We start from the raw sequence: 15,000 nt of genomic DNA, 5'->3' as shown, positions 1-15,000 counted from the left end.
ACAATAGATTTGATACATTTTGTAGTGCTTGACTCGCGAACTTTGAACAGCCTCGTAGATACAGAAAATTTATTTTTGAAAAATAGCGATCGCGGAAAAGGGGAATCGTGTAATTCGAACACGCTTAATTCGGGACCCTACTGTATATATATATATATATATATATATATATATATATATATATATATATATATATATATTTATATATAAACAAATATATATATATATATATATATATATATATATATATATATATATATATATATATAAACAAATATATATATATATATATATATATAAATATATATATACATATATGTATATATATATAAATATGTATATATGAATAAATACATATGTACTGTGCATATATATATATATATATATATATATATATATATATATATATATATATATATATACAGTATATATATATATATATATATATATATATATATATATATATATATATATATATATATATACTGTATATATATATATATATATATATATATATATATATATATATACTGTATATATATATATATATATATATATATATATATATATATATATATGTATGTATATATATATATATATATATATATATATATATGTAATATAAATTATACATAATCTTTATACACATATATACAGTATATGACTGAAAACTACAAATGAAAGTTATTGATATATCTCACGAATATACTATACATAAAAGGTACAGCTCAGAAAAATGGCGAAATGTAAACGCAACTATCAAGTTATTCACAGTGACATCCTCCTTTGTCAGCGGAACTATATCAAGCAAAACTTTTGGGAAACCATGAATTACTGATGAGCAATTTTGATATCATAAAAATCTAAAAAAATAATAAAGCTAAGAAGTTTCCTGGTATAAGCACTACCACCACCTATGTGGTTTCTATGCCTGTCACTGAAACCGTAATCTGGCATTACTTAAGTCAGTTTCTATCAAGATAATATATCTCAAGAAAAAAGTGGAAGTACTTGGATCAGTTAAACTTTTTTCTGATATGGGAAATGTGAATTGGTTTTCCTTTATCAAATGAATTTAAAGCTTACTGAATACATGTATATATTTATGGTGAAAAAATACTCATCCACTTTTACAAATGTTCTGAGCACTAGTAAAGAAAATTTAAAAAGGCATACTATATAACCCCTCAAAAACACTGAAATAAAGTAATGTATCTGAAATATAAATCCATAATACCTTACATTTTCAGAAGATGTACCAAGAATGTACTCTTATTCCTACTAATTTATATCTAATAGATACCAAATAAATGCATTTTGACTTTTCTTAGCAATCATAAACAACATAACTTGGAGTTATTGGTACCCACTAAATGTTTCAATGCAAAACTATTATACTACATGGCATGCCATCTGAAATGATCAAATCTGAACTTAGTTACATGGCTGCATATTTATTTAGAATGAAAGTCTTTCTGTATAGGCAAACTTACAAATGAAAAGACTAAAATTGATAACAAACCAATATGAACTGTATTGGTTTGCATTAATAGGGATCCAATATATAAATGCTGTAGTGTAACTGATTAATACATTATATTGCAATGCCAAAAAATCTGTACTTATCACTTCAACCAGCCATATATCAAGGCTAGAGAAGCTCTTAGCTGTCCATTTATTAATTTTATACTTCTCTTAAAATATGTCAAATTATCACTACAGTGCTGGAATCCAAAATTCAAAGAAGTAGTTGGCAAATAAAGAAAAATGGCTTATACAAAATCTTGAATATACCTCATTCAACTAACCATATTTCATTCTATCTAAGAGACTTGGATGCTATATTATGCATTCTTAAAATTTCACTTCATTACAGTGTATCACATCATAAAAAAAGTTTGCATTCAGATCATAACAATTACACTTACTCTTAGGATCTGACAACAAGAAACAAAAAAAAAACTTCCATTACATCTGAAATCTACATGCCATATAATCTCTATTTTACACTTCCTTTGTCTCATTTAAGGAGCAAATCTATGGGGCAAAAATTTGTAAATATGTTTCTCTTGGAGGGCCTCATTTTTTCAAAAGAATGCAAAAAATTCTTTCCTCTTAAATAATTAAAAACTATTCATGTTTCCTCAAAAATATTCAAGGAGCAATTTAAACCTGCTACACTTACTCTTGTACTGTACAGTACTTTTAACATTACAATATTAGAAAAAAATACCTAGTTTAATGTAAAATACAAATATACGGTAAAGTATTGTACTTCTGACAAACAGAGCAATAAATATACTGGTTTAATGAAATACCTTAATCACACAAGTTACATAACATTTCAATCGAGATCGGGAACGAAATTCAAGTTCTGCATATCAACTATCAAGTAAATACAAAGGTTTCAAATTCAGATTCAAAATCTTTGTTACTATTGTATTGTACTACTGTACCTTAAATTACAACTCACTTTAATTAACACCAGGGAATGCAGTTCTCATTGATTGTACAGTACATCCCAATCATCAATAATAAATAAAATATACTTCTGTATGCTCTATCAAGTTCAAATAGTATATGATAATCACACTAGAAATAATGTTGTCATAAAAAACTTGCCATCTAGCTTTAAAGTTACACTGTGCTTAATTATGCAGGATGGAAATTGGAAATAACTGAAAAGTAATCCAATGATAAAATTTACTGTCACACAGAAAGAATCAAAATAATTATGTATTTTAATAGGATAAAGGCATTACACATTCAAAGTAATAACCATTTTAATTGGAGAGTTAATAAATTAACGTAAAAATATCAAGTTGATGCCTACTAGAAACAAAATGTTTGCTAGATGACAAGCTAAGACAAAGAGTATAAAATAAATAAACCTTTTACCTATAACTAAACAATGAACCCTCTCCCCTGACTAGCTCTTGCTGCAATGTTGATGGAAGACAGCAACGCAGGCCTCAACCTTGGCGAAACATACAGCCTGATGCGAGGAAAGTGACCGGGGACGTGTTCATCTTCTTCTGAGGAAGCAGCAGAAGAGTCAATTCCACCAACCTCCAACCCCTCACTACATGTACTTCTCACATAGTCAGCTACTCGCTCTGGACAGCCACTCACAGGCTGTTGAAAATCAGGGCATCTTCAATACTAACTGAACTGTTCTAACAAACAGTCCAATGGAAGAGTACTGTACAATAATTGTACTTCGCTAATTGAATAACCATAAAAAGCTAAACAGTCATTAGAAGGTATTTTCATTTTTTCAGTTCTAATATATTATTATTATTTTTATTATTACTTCCTAAGCTACAACCCTAGTTGGAAAAGCAGGATGCTATAAGCCAGAGGGCTCTAACAGGGAAAATAGCCCAGTAAGGAATATATTACTATTATTATTATTACTTCCTAAGCTATAACCCTAGTTGGAAATGCAGGATGCTATAAGCCCGAGGGCTCCAACAGGGAAGATAGCCCAGTGAGGAAAAGAAATAAGGAAACTAAAAGAGAAGTAATTACCAATTAAAAGAAAATATTTTAAGAACAGTAACATTAAAACAAATCTTTCATAGATAAACTATAAAAACTTTAAAAACAAGATGAAGAAAAATAAGATAGAAGTGTGCACGAATGTACCCTCAAGCAAGAGAACTCTACCCCAAGACAGTGAAAGACTATGGTATAGAGGCTATGGCACTATCCAAGACCTAGGAACAACAGTTTGATTTTGGAGTGTCCTTCTCCTAGAAGAGCTGCTTACCATAGCTAAAGAGCCTCTTCTACCCTTAAAAGAGGAAAGTAGCCACTGAACAATTACATTGCAATAGTTGACCCCTTGAGCGAAGAAGAATTGTTTAATAATCTCAAGTGTTGTCAGGTGTGAGGACAGATGAGAATATGTAAAGAATAGGCCAGACTATTCAGTGTATGTGTAGGCAAAAGGAAAATGAGCCGCAACCAGTCAAAGGAACCAATACCTCTCTAGCAGTAGTATCTCAACGGGTGGCTGGTGCCCTGGCCAACCTACTACCTATAATACAGAATGAATAAAAATATTCTTATTGGATAAGTAAAGAGTAGTGTGCAAAATACGTGTGCATATAAAATTTTACCTCCATATCAGGATTCTGTGGCTTGGGCTCTGGTTGAACTTTTTCTATGTAAATTAATGTTGGATCATTTGCATGGGCTCGCCACGTAACTTCATGAAGTGGTAAGGCATGCTGTTGGGCATCTTCTTCAATTCCCAATATGAAGAGTACCTGATTTGAAAGAAAATATCTATAACAATATACATTTATAACTGGTTGCTTCTAATAAACTACTCACAAATAAATAATCCTACTGACACATGTGAAGTTTACAGGTTATCAAAAAAAAAAACCAAGTCTGTGATTGTGTGACAAGACATTTACAGGAGTAGTAAGGTAGGGAAGTAGCTGGTCAAAGATAAATGAAGTAACCAAAAAAAAACTTGAAAATAGTATAGATAAACCTATGGATCATACTAGAATTCAGGTAAAAACTCCAAATGAGAGAAAAGTGGAGTGTGTAAGGCACATCTAATAACTACCTTAAGGGGACCGTCCGCTATGTCCAGCATTTTTTTTTTTCTAATTTTTCAAAATACACCATTTCTGTATATGTTTTAGATGTATATAATACCTTCTTCATATAAAAATTTCAAGTCATTTGATCAAAAACTTTTTTATTTATTAGCAAAAATCATGATTAGAAAAAAAAATTTAGGTGTATTTTTTCCACTAATATATTTTCTCTGCTAGTATAACACCACTTGTATTGAAAATCATATCATCAAAACTTTATAAACCAAATAATTCCATATAACAGATTTTCATTTTTTTTTTTAAAGATTTTTTTCTTAATTTTTTCATCTACGCGCAAAATAATCATGAAAAAAGGGAAAAATAAAAATAAAAATTTTGTCACATAAAATTGTGGGATTTTTATTCTTCTTTTTAACGATACAGTATCTTTTTCTCTACAATTGAACAATAAATAAGTGAGAAAAATGTACCAAAGTGTGAATAAGTATGTTTTTGAGTTATGAGCTCCGAAAGATTTGTTAAAAATTTTCGCTCTTTCCTTAGAAAAATCCAAATAACACAATTATGATAACCTTACTTTGTACTTTTATTGTTTATTCCTACATGACAGCTCCCTAAAAAAGGTATTTAAACCCTAAGTTTACTAATATGAAATTCGTAAGTAATTTGTATTTTTCCTAACTATACAAACCTTGGCCATTTAATATGGGTTATTACTTTTGGCGTAGCTGAAATGACGAGCCATTAGAATTTTAACGAGGGTTTACTACCCCACCGCTAGTTAGCGGGGGTAGGGAGGGTAGCCTGTTACACACCCCCTCCCCCTCTCACACACACCTGTGATGAGCTCACTTTGATTAGAGGTAGGACTTCACGGGGGATAGGGCTGGCGGGCAAGTTTGATTAAATAGCTAAGGTTTGTATAGGTAGGAAAAATACAAATTACCTATGAATTTGTCATTTGTTCCGTAACTGAAATACAAACCATGCTATTTAATATGGGTGACTTACCCCTTAGGAAGGGTGGTAAGTCCCAGCCAGTACTGGCTTTTGGCTTTGCCCGGGGACTCAGTATCTGAGTGTGTCAGCACTCAACAATAAGGAGTCCCTACACCTCGCTAGAACCTTGCTGCGCAAGGGCTGCGGCCTACGTAAGCTGTGTGTGAAGGTCTGAAGTGTGACTCGTCCTAGGAAGTTGACCTGTAGTCCCTTAGAAGGAAACTTTAGGCTAGGACTCTCCCAATACCACCTCGTCAGGGTATGGGGACGTGACAGTATTATCTTAATATTCAGAACACAAGGAAACATGGTTTACCTGCAGTGGTTTGAGGTCAGCTGTGCAGAGAACCCAGGATGCTGCTTTCCCCAAGAGAGGGGAGGATGAAGAAAAGAGTAAGGGCCAGATAAATATTTTCATTCATGCAGACTAAGACCAGGTAACAATGCCCTTAACCTTCTGCTACTTGTCCACTAAAGAGCTTGAGGTTTTAAACCAGATGTTGTGCAGCTACCACAGGGCCAATAGAAAATGTATCGAGCCTCCTGTGGGTCACGTCCTGCAGGTAGTGGGCTGTGAAGGTCCTGCGTCACTGAGAAATTTCTCTTGAAGGCCAGGGACGTAGCTACATCCCTGACATCATGTGCTCTAGGGTGACATGACGGAGGAGGGTCTGGATTCAGGGACAGATGGATCACCCTACGAATCCATGCCGAGATGGAGTTCTTGGTGACCCTCCTCTTAATCCTCCCAGTGCTAACAATGTTTGCACCTGGGGACGGACTGTAGCCGTTCTTCTGAAATATAACCTCAGACTCCTTACTGGGCGCAGTAGGAGAAGGTCTGGGACATCTGTTACAGAATGGAGACTCGAATCCGGAAGGAGTCGAACCAAGCACCCAGCCCCCCCTGATTTTGAGTCTTAGCACTAAACCCAGGGACGAGTTTAAACGTTACCTTCCCTCCATACCCTTGCATGAGCTATGTCATATGAGACCATGAAGCTCACTGACTCGCTTGGCCGAAGCCAAAGCTAGTAAGAACACCGTCTCCCAAGTTAGGTGGAGAACAGAAGCTTGGGTAACGGTTCATAGTGAGGTCTCTTAAGAGACCTGAGAAACCGAACCATGTTCCATGGAGGAGGTCTCACATCCGACTGAGGGCAGGTAAGTTCATAAGCTCGTATGAGTAGGGAAAGTTCCAGCGAGGAAGAAAAGGTCATTCCTTTGAGCCTAAGGCTAGGCCGAGCGATAGCCTTTCACCGGCGAGACAGAAAGGGGCCTTTTCTTCCCGCAAATACACGAGGAACTCCGCTATTGCTGGAATAGTGGCATCTAGTAGAGAGATACCCCTTCCAACATACCAACCACCGAAGACTTTCCACTTTGCCTGGTAGACAGATGCGGATGATTTTCGCAGATGTCTAGACATCCTAATCGCAACTTGTTGTGAAAATTCCTCTCTCTGAGAGGAGATGCTGGATAGTCACCAGGCTCGAAGTCGTAGCAAAGCTACAGCTTTGTGGAAGATGCTGGCATGTGGTTGTCTGAGTAAATCGTGTCATGGAAGGAATTCTCTTGGAAGTTCCGTTAGGAATTGCAGGTGGTCTGGAAACCATTCCGCGTGATGACATAGCGGAGCTATGAGGGTCATTGAAAGATTGACCGATATTCTGGTCTTGTTGAGTACCCTCCTCATCAGACAGAACAGGGGAAAGGCGTACACGTTGATGTTGTCCCCCCGTTGTTGGGAGGCATCTTGCCAGAGTGCCTTGGGATCCGGGACTGGGGGGAAGTACGGTGGAATCTTGAAGATCAGCGCTGTCCCGAACAGATCCACAGTCGGGGAACCCCACAAAGTCAGGACTTTGTTGGCTACTAGATGACACAAAGACCACTCGATACTCACTATCTGAAATGCTCTGCTCAGACTGTCGGCGAGCACATTCCTCTTGTCTGGAATGAAACGCGTCGATAGTAGAATCGAGCGGACTGCGGTCCATCTCAGTATCTCTACTGCAAGATGGGATAACTGCTTCGAAAAGGTACCTCCTTGCTTGATGATGTAAGCCACTACTGTGGTGTTGTCGCTCATTACCACCACAGAGTGACCTGCCAGGTATTGTTGGAACTGCTGAAGGGCCAATAAATCGACCTTCATTTCTAGATGATTTATATGGAGGCACTTTTCTGATTCTGACCACAGGCCTGAGGTCCTGTGGTACAGAACGTGGGACCCCCCCTTTCTTTGAGGCGTCCGAAAACAGCATTAAATCCGGGTTAAGGACGAGAAGATTCACTCCTCTTCGTAGGTTCTCGTCTGTCACCCACCACTGGAGGTCCGTCCGTTCCGCAGGACCCATAGGGATCATGACGTCCGGGGAATCGCAACCTTGATTCCACCGGGACTTGAGCCGCCACTGGAGAGATCTCATCCTGAGGCGATCGTTGGGAACTAGACGAGCCAAGGATGAAAGGTGACCGAGGAGACGTAACCACGATTGGGTTGGAAGCTCTTCTCGACTGATGAAAGGGCTTGCGACCCTTCTCATCCTTGCTATCCTGTCGTCTGATGGGAAAGCTTTGTGGAGATTGGTGTCTATAATCATGCCTAGGTAAACCAGTCTTTGAGTGGGAAGCAGAGAGGACTTCTCGAGATTTACCATGATCTCCAGATCCTGGCAAAGTCCTAGAAGTTTGTCTCGGAGTCGAAGAAGGGATGACTCCGAGTCTGCTAGGATCAGCCAGTCATCCAGTTAACGGAGGATACGGATGCCGATCCTGTGTGTCCACGATGATATTAGGGTGAACACTTCTGGTAAAATCTTCTGGTGCTGTGGAGAGACCGAAACACAGCACCTTGAACTGGTACCCCTTGTGGTCTAGGCTGAATCCTAAGTACTTCCTTGAAGACGGATTGACTGGGATCTGGAAGTACCTGTCCTTCAGATCCAGTATACACATGAAATCTTGCGGCTTCATTGCAAAACTGACTGTGTTTGCGGTCTCCATGCTGAACGGAGTTTGCTTTAATCTGGACCTCTGCCCTAAAGGCCCGCCCCTTGCTGATCCCATGGCAAGGGAGCTAAATGACACAGGATTCATCCTCAGTGGAGGTAGAGATGTTGTGAACGGGACGCGATATCCCTGACTGATTACGGAAATCGTCCAGGAATCGGCCCCGAGTTGCTGCCACCTGTCTGCGCAACCTTGTAGGCATCCTCCCACTGCAGACCTGCAGGGGGACTGCCAATCCTAGCGTTTGCGGCCTCGGCTGCTCCCTCTAGGATTCTTCCCTTCCCGGGAGGACTTCTTGCCTTTCTTGTCCTTGACCGGAAAAGGCTTAGACACCACTGTCTTCGCTGCCGTTGTTTTGGTGGGACTTGGCTGCTGGGGTGCTGGAGGTTTATAAAGCTTGAATGTCAAAGCCCTATGTAGGAGGGAGTCTTGGTGACTTCCTTCACCTCTCAGCAGCCTGCTCCACGTCCTTAGGCTCAAACCGGTTCGTTTCCATAACAGAAGAATGTCTGAGCCTCTAGATTCCAGTGCTAGGGGCCTCCCGGTATTGTCTTGGGGTCCTTTGACTCCCTCCTGGGAGAGATGCAGGACTCCAACAACGACGGAGGCAGGCTCTTCTTCCCCCTTATTCGAGAAGACTTTACCGTGCGAGGTGGGGTTTCCCTCAATGGTGTGAGGGCAAGCAATGATTTAGTGTAGGGGATTCTTAGGATATTAGTGTAGTGTACACTTTAGTGAAAAAAGAAAAAAAAAAAAGAAAAAAAAAAGAAAAAAAAAAAAACGATTGTGTCTCCGTTATCAGAAGGTAGTTGGGAGACTTATGTCCAGACCCTGTTGACTCACTGTATAGGTCGTGAACCGTAATGTAGGGTTCTCCATTGAGCTTGAAGTTGTCTTACGTCACCAGCTTGGAACTTTGTCTTGATTGTATTGACCTTAAATGAAAAGGCTTTGTTTTGATACTAACTGCCAGGATTGGCTGCAGTTGAGGACCTTCAGCAGGAGATTGGTTGGACGGAACAGGAAAATCCGGGTCCATTCATTCCAACCGAGGGACATGACGTCCGTTGTCTCCGCTAGGGGGTCCTCGTATCGAGGTAGTTTCTTGTTGTCGCTCATCGCGAAGAGGTCGATCTGCAGTTCCGGGACTTCTTCCAAGATGGAGAAGAATGAGTCTGCGTCTAGGGACCATTCTGACTCTATCGGCTTGAGCCTGGATAGAGCGTTCGCTGTCACATTGCGGAACCCTTGTAAGTGAACTGCTGATAAGTGCCATCTCTTCTTTTTCTCTAGACAAAGGATGGCTAATATCACATGGTTAATATGGGACGATCTCCAGCCTTGTCGGCTCAGACATCTCACTATCACTTCACTGTCCAAGATCAGCCTGATGTGGACTGATCTGCGAGGGGAGAGTTTTCCCAACATCAAGAGGACTGCCATGGCCTCCAAAATATTGATGTGAAAGGCCTTGAACAGAGATGACCAAGTCCCTTGGACTTTCCTTTGATGGGAGTGACTTCCCCCTCCTTCCGTTGAGGCATCCATGTGGATGGTCACCAATGGCAGAGGTGGTTGCAAGGTCACGGTCCTCGTTAGGCTCTTGGCCTTCGACCACGGCTTGAGAAGTGATCGTAGTAAGGTCGGTATCGGTCTTTTTAGATCTCTTCGAGCGTTTGATGCGTATCTTCTCCAGACTCCTGACACATCTTTCAGCTGTGCTCTTAGCACTGGGTCTGTTACTGCTGCGAACTGGAGAGAGCCCAGTACTCTTTCCTGTTGGCGTCTTGAAATCCTATCGGATTTCAGTAGTTTCTTGACAGACCCTGCGATGTCCCTCCTCTTCCCTGAGGGAATGGAGAGGCGGTGTGACCTCAGGTTCCAATGGATTCCCAGCCATTGAAACTCTTGAGCTGGAGAGAGTCAAGACTTCATGAAGTTGATCTTGAATCCCAGATTTTCCAGGAACTGGATCACTTTCTTGGATGCTTGTAGACAAGCCGTTTCGGATGCTGCTAACACCAGCCAGTCGTCCAGGTACGCTGCTACCTGAACACCTTCTAGGCGTAGTTGTTGCACAACTGCGTCTGCAAGTTTCGTGAAGATCCTTGGGGCTATGTTTAGTCCAAAGGGTATGGCTCTGAAGACATACTTTTTCTTCTGTAACTTGAATCCTAGGTAGGAGGGGAGGGGGCGACTGACTAGAAGGTGCTAATAAGCATCTGCCAGGTTTATCGAGACTGTGAACGCCCCTTTGGGTTACAGGGTCCTTATGTGTTAAAGGATTAACATCCTGAACTTGCTGTTTTCTATGAACTTGTTGAGTGGCGACAAGTCCAGAATGACTCTGATTTCATCTGAGTCCTTCTTGGGAACACAAAACAGCCTTCCCTGAAATTTGATGGACTTTGCTTTCCTTATAACCTGTTTGTTCAAGAGCTCTAAGGTATATTCTTCTAATGAGGGGGTGGAGTGTTGGAAGAATTGAGGAAATGATGGTGGAGACTTGTTCCACTTCCATCCTAGTCCATTCTTGATTAGGCTGTGGGCCCAAGGATCGAAGGTGCATCGATCCTGAAAATGTTGGAACCTCCCTCCTACCAGAAGCATCTCCTTGCTTCGATTGTCCGGAGGGTTTACCTCTTCGACCACGTCCTCCCCTATCTCTTGAGGGATGTCTAGGGGAGCCTGGTCTGGATCCTTTACCTTTCGGTCGAAAGGTAGTAGTTTGCTTCTCAAACCCGGGGTTGAATGCTGGTGACTGGACAACCAGCTGTTGAGGCACCACTTGGAAGGTGGTCTGTAGTTGGGCCACCACTTGGGCACCGCGGTCATGGTGACTGTGGGATGTTGTTGAGCAGGCCGAGGGGGAAGTCTAGGCTTCTTCGTCTTCCTTTTAGGTTGGGGACCCGCATCTGGGGAAGACTTCCTCTTTGAGGAGATGCCCCACTTCTGGAGAAGGTTCCTATTCTCCGTGGTGGCTTTCTCAACTACCTCTTTAACTACTTCATTCGGGAAGAGGTCTTTACCCCAGATGTTAGAAGATATCAGCTTCCTGGGTTCGTGTTTCACTGTTGCAGCAGCGAACACAAACTCTCTACAGGCTCTCCTAGCCTTCATGAAAGCATACAGGTCCTTTACTAGGGTGGCCATATGCATTTTTGCCAGGACCAAAAGCATGTCTGGGGTACTTCTTTGGCCTGCACACATCTCTAAGCAGTTTTGTAGGGATAAAGATGCAACAAGTCTCTCCTTCATCTCTTGTTCGCTGCGCAAGAGAAAGTCAGAAAGTTTAGGGAGATTCTCGCTAAACTGTCGTCCAGCGATGTCCGCGTCCAGTTTCCCTACTGAGAAGGTTAGGTGGACTTACTTCCATTCCTTCTCTTCCTTGGACAAGGCTAACGACAGAGGCCTACACTCCTCTAGTGCAGGGCATGGTTTGCCTGTCTCCACTGCCTTGGCAACAGCTTTAAATGCCTTTGACGTAAAGGGGAAAGCTATTGAAGGAGGAGCAAGAAAGGTAGTGTGTTTCTTGCTCAAGGCGGACACTTTCGAGTTTGAATAGCCCGCCTTTTTCAGGTTACTCGACAAGAGAGCCTGTGCCTTATCGTGGTCGAAAACTATGACCTCCTTCGGTTCCGTCTCCTCTTTTGGCGTTGGTTCATGCTTCAGTCGAATGCAGCAATCAGGGTAAGCGTTAAAGCTTGGCCAAAACTGGATGTCGTCTAAGAGGACGGCTCCCATCTTCTCCGAGATATAGAGTTTGCCGTTAGTAATCGGCATAAACTCCGCATACCTCCAGGGATTGGTTTTGGAACAGGCTGGGAGGTCTTGGACTCTGGGTCGCTTGTATGACCCTCGGGAGGCGGTAAGTCGAGCTTCACGGGGCTCTCTCTCAAGTCTCGCTTCCCTTGCTTCGCCTTGCTTGCGAATGTTCTCCATTAAGGCCGTAAGATGGGCCAGTGTCTGGTTCATGTTGTCCAATGGAGGGGTAGAAGCTGAAGATGTCGAGGGTAACGGCTCCGGTGCCGGCACAGACAAAAGGGACTCCGACTCAACATCATCATCTTCTTCCGGAGGTAGAGTAGACTCCTCCTCGGAATAATCCTTTAGTAGATCCTTTTCAATGTCCCTAGACACTTCAGACATCCTTTCCTCCTGGTGGATGTCCATGCTCTGCATCGCCTCACTGACATCTGTCTTGATGGCAATCTGGACGCAGGGAGGTCCGGGTCATGCTTGGGGCACGACAATTTCACTACCCGCTTTCGGGAATAGCAAGCTAAGCATCCTATCGTTAGGTAGGTATGGTCCCGGAGAGTTCTTCTGGAACCCTCGTACCCACTTGCGCAGCTTTTCTCGTGCCGCATCCCTCGACTACGTTGACTTGGGGTCGTCTAAACATTCGGTCACCAAGGTCCAGCAGATATTGCAGTCTTGGGGGTCTCAGTACCGCAGGATTTCGGTAGTGATGGTGCAGGGGGCATGAGACCTGCACGCTTTGTGACCGTAGAGGTTCCTACTCCTATGGTTGCAGAAGATCGCATCGCATTTCATCTGGGGTTCCTCCTGTAAAGAAAGGAAAATTAAATGAGTATGCGGTTGTTTATCTCACATGACAAACAGATTATGCAAAATATTAATATTTTTAACCATTATAGCTTAGGATAGTAAGCTAGAAGGAAACTAGGAAAGACACATACTTGTGTATCCTTTCCAGCCAATAGCTGTGACCTCCCCCCAATATTAAGGTTATAGAGTTTCCTTCATTAGGGCAAACTCAAAAGAGAAGGGTTCTAACCTCTAGGGATAGAATAAGTGTACACTACCACTGACCCTTCTTAAATTATTTAATATTGTGGGGTAAGTTATTAACTGATCTCTAATCAGAGTATTGAAAGAATTATATTCTTTCAATATAGGATAGGTCTCAGCAATAGACTGTGCAAGGATACACAAGGTATGTTGGAAAATAACTACTGAATAATATATACTATAGTTTTCTGTCTGCAGTATATACTATACTGCAAATATACTGGCTACTGTACAATCATATACTGTAGTTCAGCTGGCATCTTGCCGGCTAGGCTAGCACCTGGCGGCACAGTCCGGCCGGCATGTCGCCGGCGGGGTAGTACCTGACGGCACGGGTCCAGCCGGCATGCCGCTGACTGAGTAAGTACCTGACGGCACCGGTCCAGCCAACATGATGGCGGCACTAGCTGACAGAGACAGAGAAAGCATGGAGTGAAGGGCTGCCTTATTAAAATGTATGTTTACAATAAATAAGGGTGTAAGTATATAACCTTACTGCCTTCTTCCAGAATGAGGGTTCAAATGGAAGGGGAGAATGCATCATTCAAGCTTCCATCCAGCCACAAGATCAGTTGCAGATCATTGCCGGTTTCAGGAATGTGGATGGCAGACCAAAGGAGGACTGAAGAACACTCAACAGCAAAGGGGTCTCCCACTGGCAGAAGTCACAGCCGGCACAACCTTTTCCGGAGCCTTGTGTCCATAAGGGAAAGACTGAGTGACTATACAGCTGCTTATGTAGGAGCCCGGCCGGCACCACATTCTACCCGGCAAGCGGTGAGATTGCAGGACGACGGCCAGAGGATTGCGATAGCTTGGCCATCACTAAAGGAAAAAGAGGGGCAGGGAAAAGGGTCCTGTATCAAGTGTAGAAGAAGGCGGCAGGATTTCCACCATTTCCACACAAGGGAGAAACTTTGTTTCGGTATCGGCGCCATCCTAGGCGGCAGAAGAATATCTATTCTTCAGCCTAGGGTCTGCCGAAACAGGACTAGTCTTCTAGACCGCAGGGGAGAAGATGTCGGCATCATACTAACACTTCAAGTGTGCCTTAGGCAGGCTTAGCCTCCTATGCCGGCAGCTCTAAGCCGGCAGGGGAGTGACTACTCACCCTGCCGCTCGGCCGCCGGCAGAAAGACTGAATACTCTGAGGTTCTGTCGAAAACCCAGGCCGGTATACTCGCCGGCAAGGGTGGGAGACAGAAAACACTAGCCTAGTCAAGCCTGAGTGAACTACTCTATTGCAAGACTACGATAGGGCTGTCGCCTATGGCGGCACTCAGAGGGAAGGAGGGATTACCCTTAAATCTCCACAGGAGACGAGTATCGAATTATATAATTAATTCTAGGAGATATACTATCTCCTATCGAATTGATAAAACGATACACGAGGGTAACCGGGGATAATGAAAGTATACTTAAGTGGATAGGCTAGGTAGCCTAGCGCAGGGCGAGATCTTGGTTACTTAAATCACCGAAACTCTAACGTATACTATCGACATAAGGAAGAGGAAATTTGTATGCATAATCTATCTTTACTAGTATAATTGTGCTTAAATAGCTTTCATAATTTATTAATGCTACTACCACC

General features: G+C 42.0%; 1 protein-coding gene across 2 annotated transcripts in view; it reads right to left on the bottom strand.

Annotated features, from left to right (window-relative positions):
* Positions 1-15,000, bottom strand: part of Vps13B (vacuolar protein sorting 13B) — a 418,333-nt gene that overhangs the window by 20,836 nt on the left and 382,497 nt on the right. The window contains exons 41-42 of one of the 2 annotated variants that reach the window (XM_068386782.1): positions 4,125-4,274; positions 2,899-3,135 (exon numbers count right to left, since the gene is read on the bottom strand). In XM_068386782.1, coding sequence (XP_068242883.1) covers positions 2,905-3,135; positions 4,125-4,274 — 381 coding nt within the window. In that variant the 3' untranslated portion in view covers positions 2,899-2,904. Of the gene's footprint in view, positions 1-670; positions 3,136-4,124; positions 4,275-15,000 lie in introns of those variants that run through there. The other variant, XM_068386783.1, reaches the window with a different exon arrangement.

Source organism: Palaemon carinicauda, chromosome 14, assembly GCF_036898095.1.
Source record: "Palaemon carinicauda isolate YSFRI2023 chromosome 14, ASM3689809v2, whole genome shotgun sequence".
NCBI lineage: Eukaryota > Metazoa > Arthropoda > Malacostraca > Decapoda > Palaemonidae > Palaemon > Palaemon carinicauda.
The sequence above is the reverse complement of the archived record's forward strand: the minus strand, read 5'-3'. Positions and strand labels throughout refer to the sequence as shown.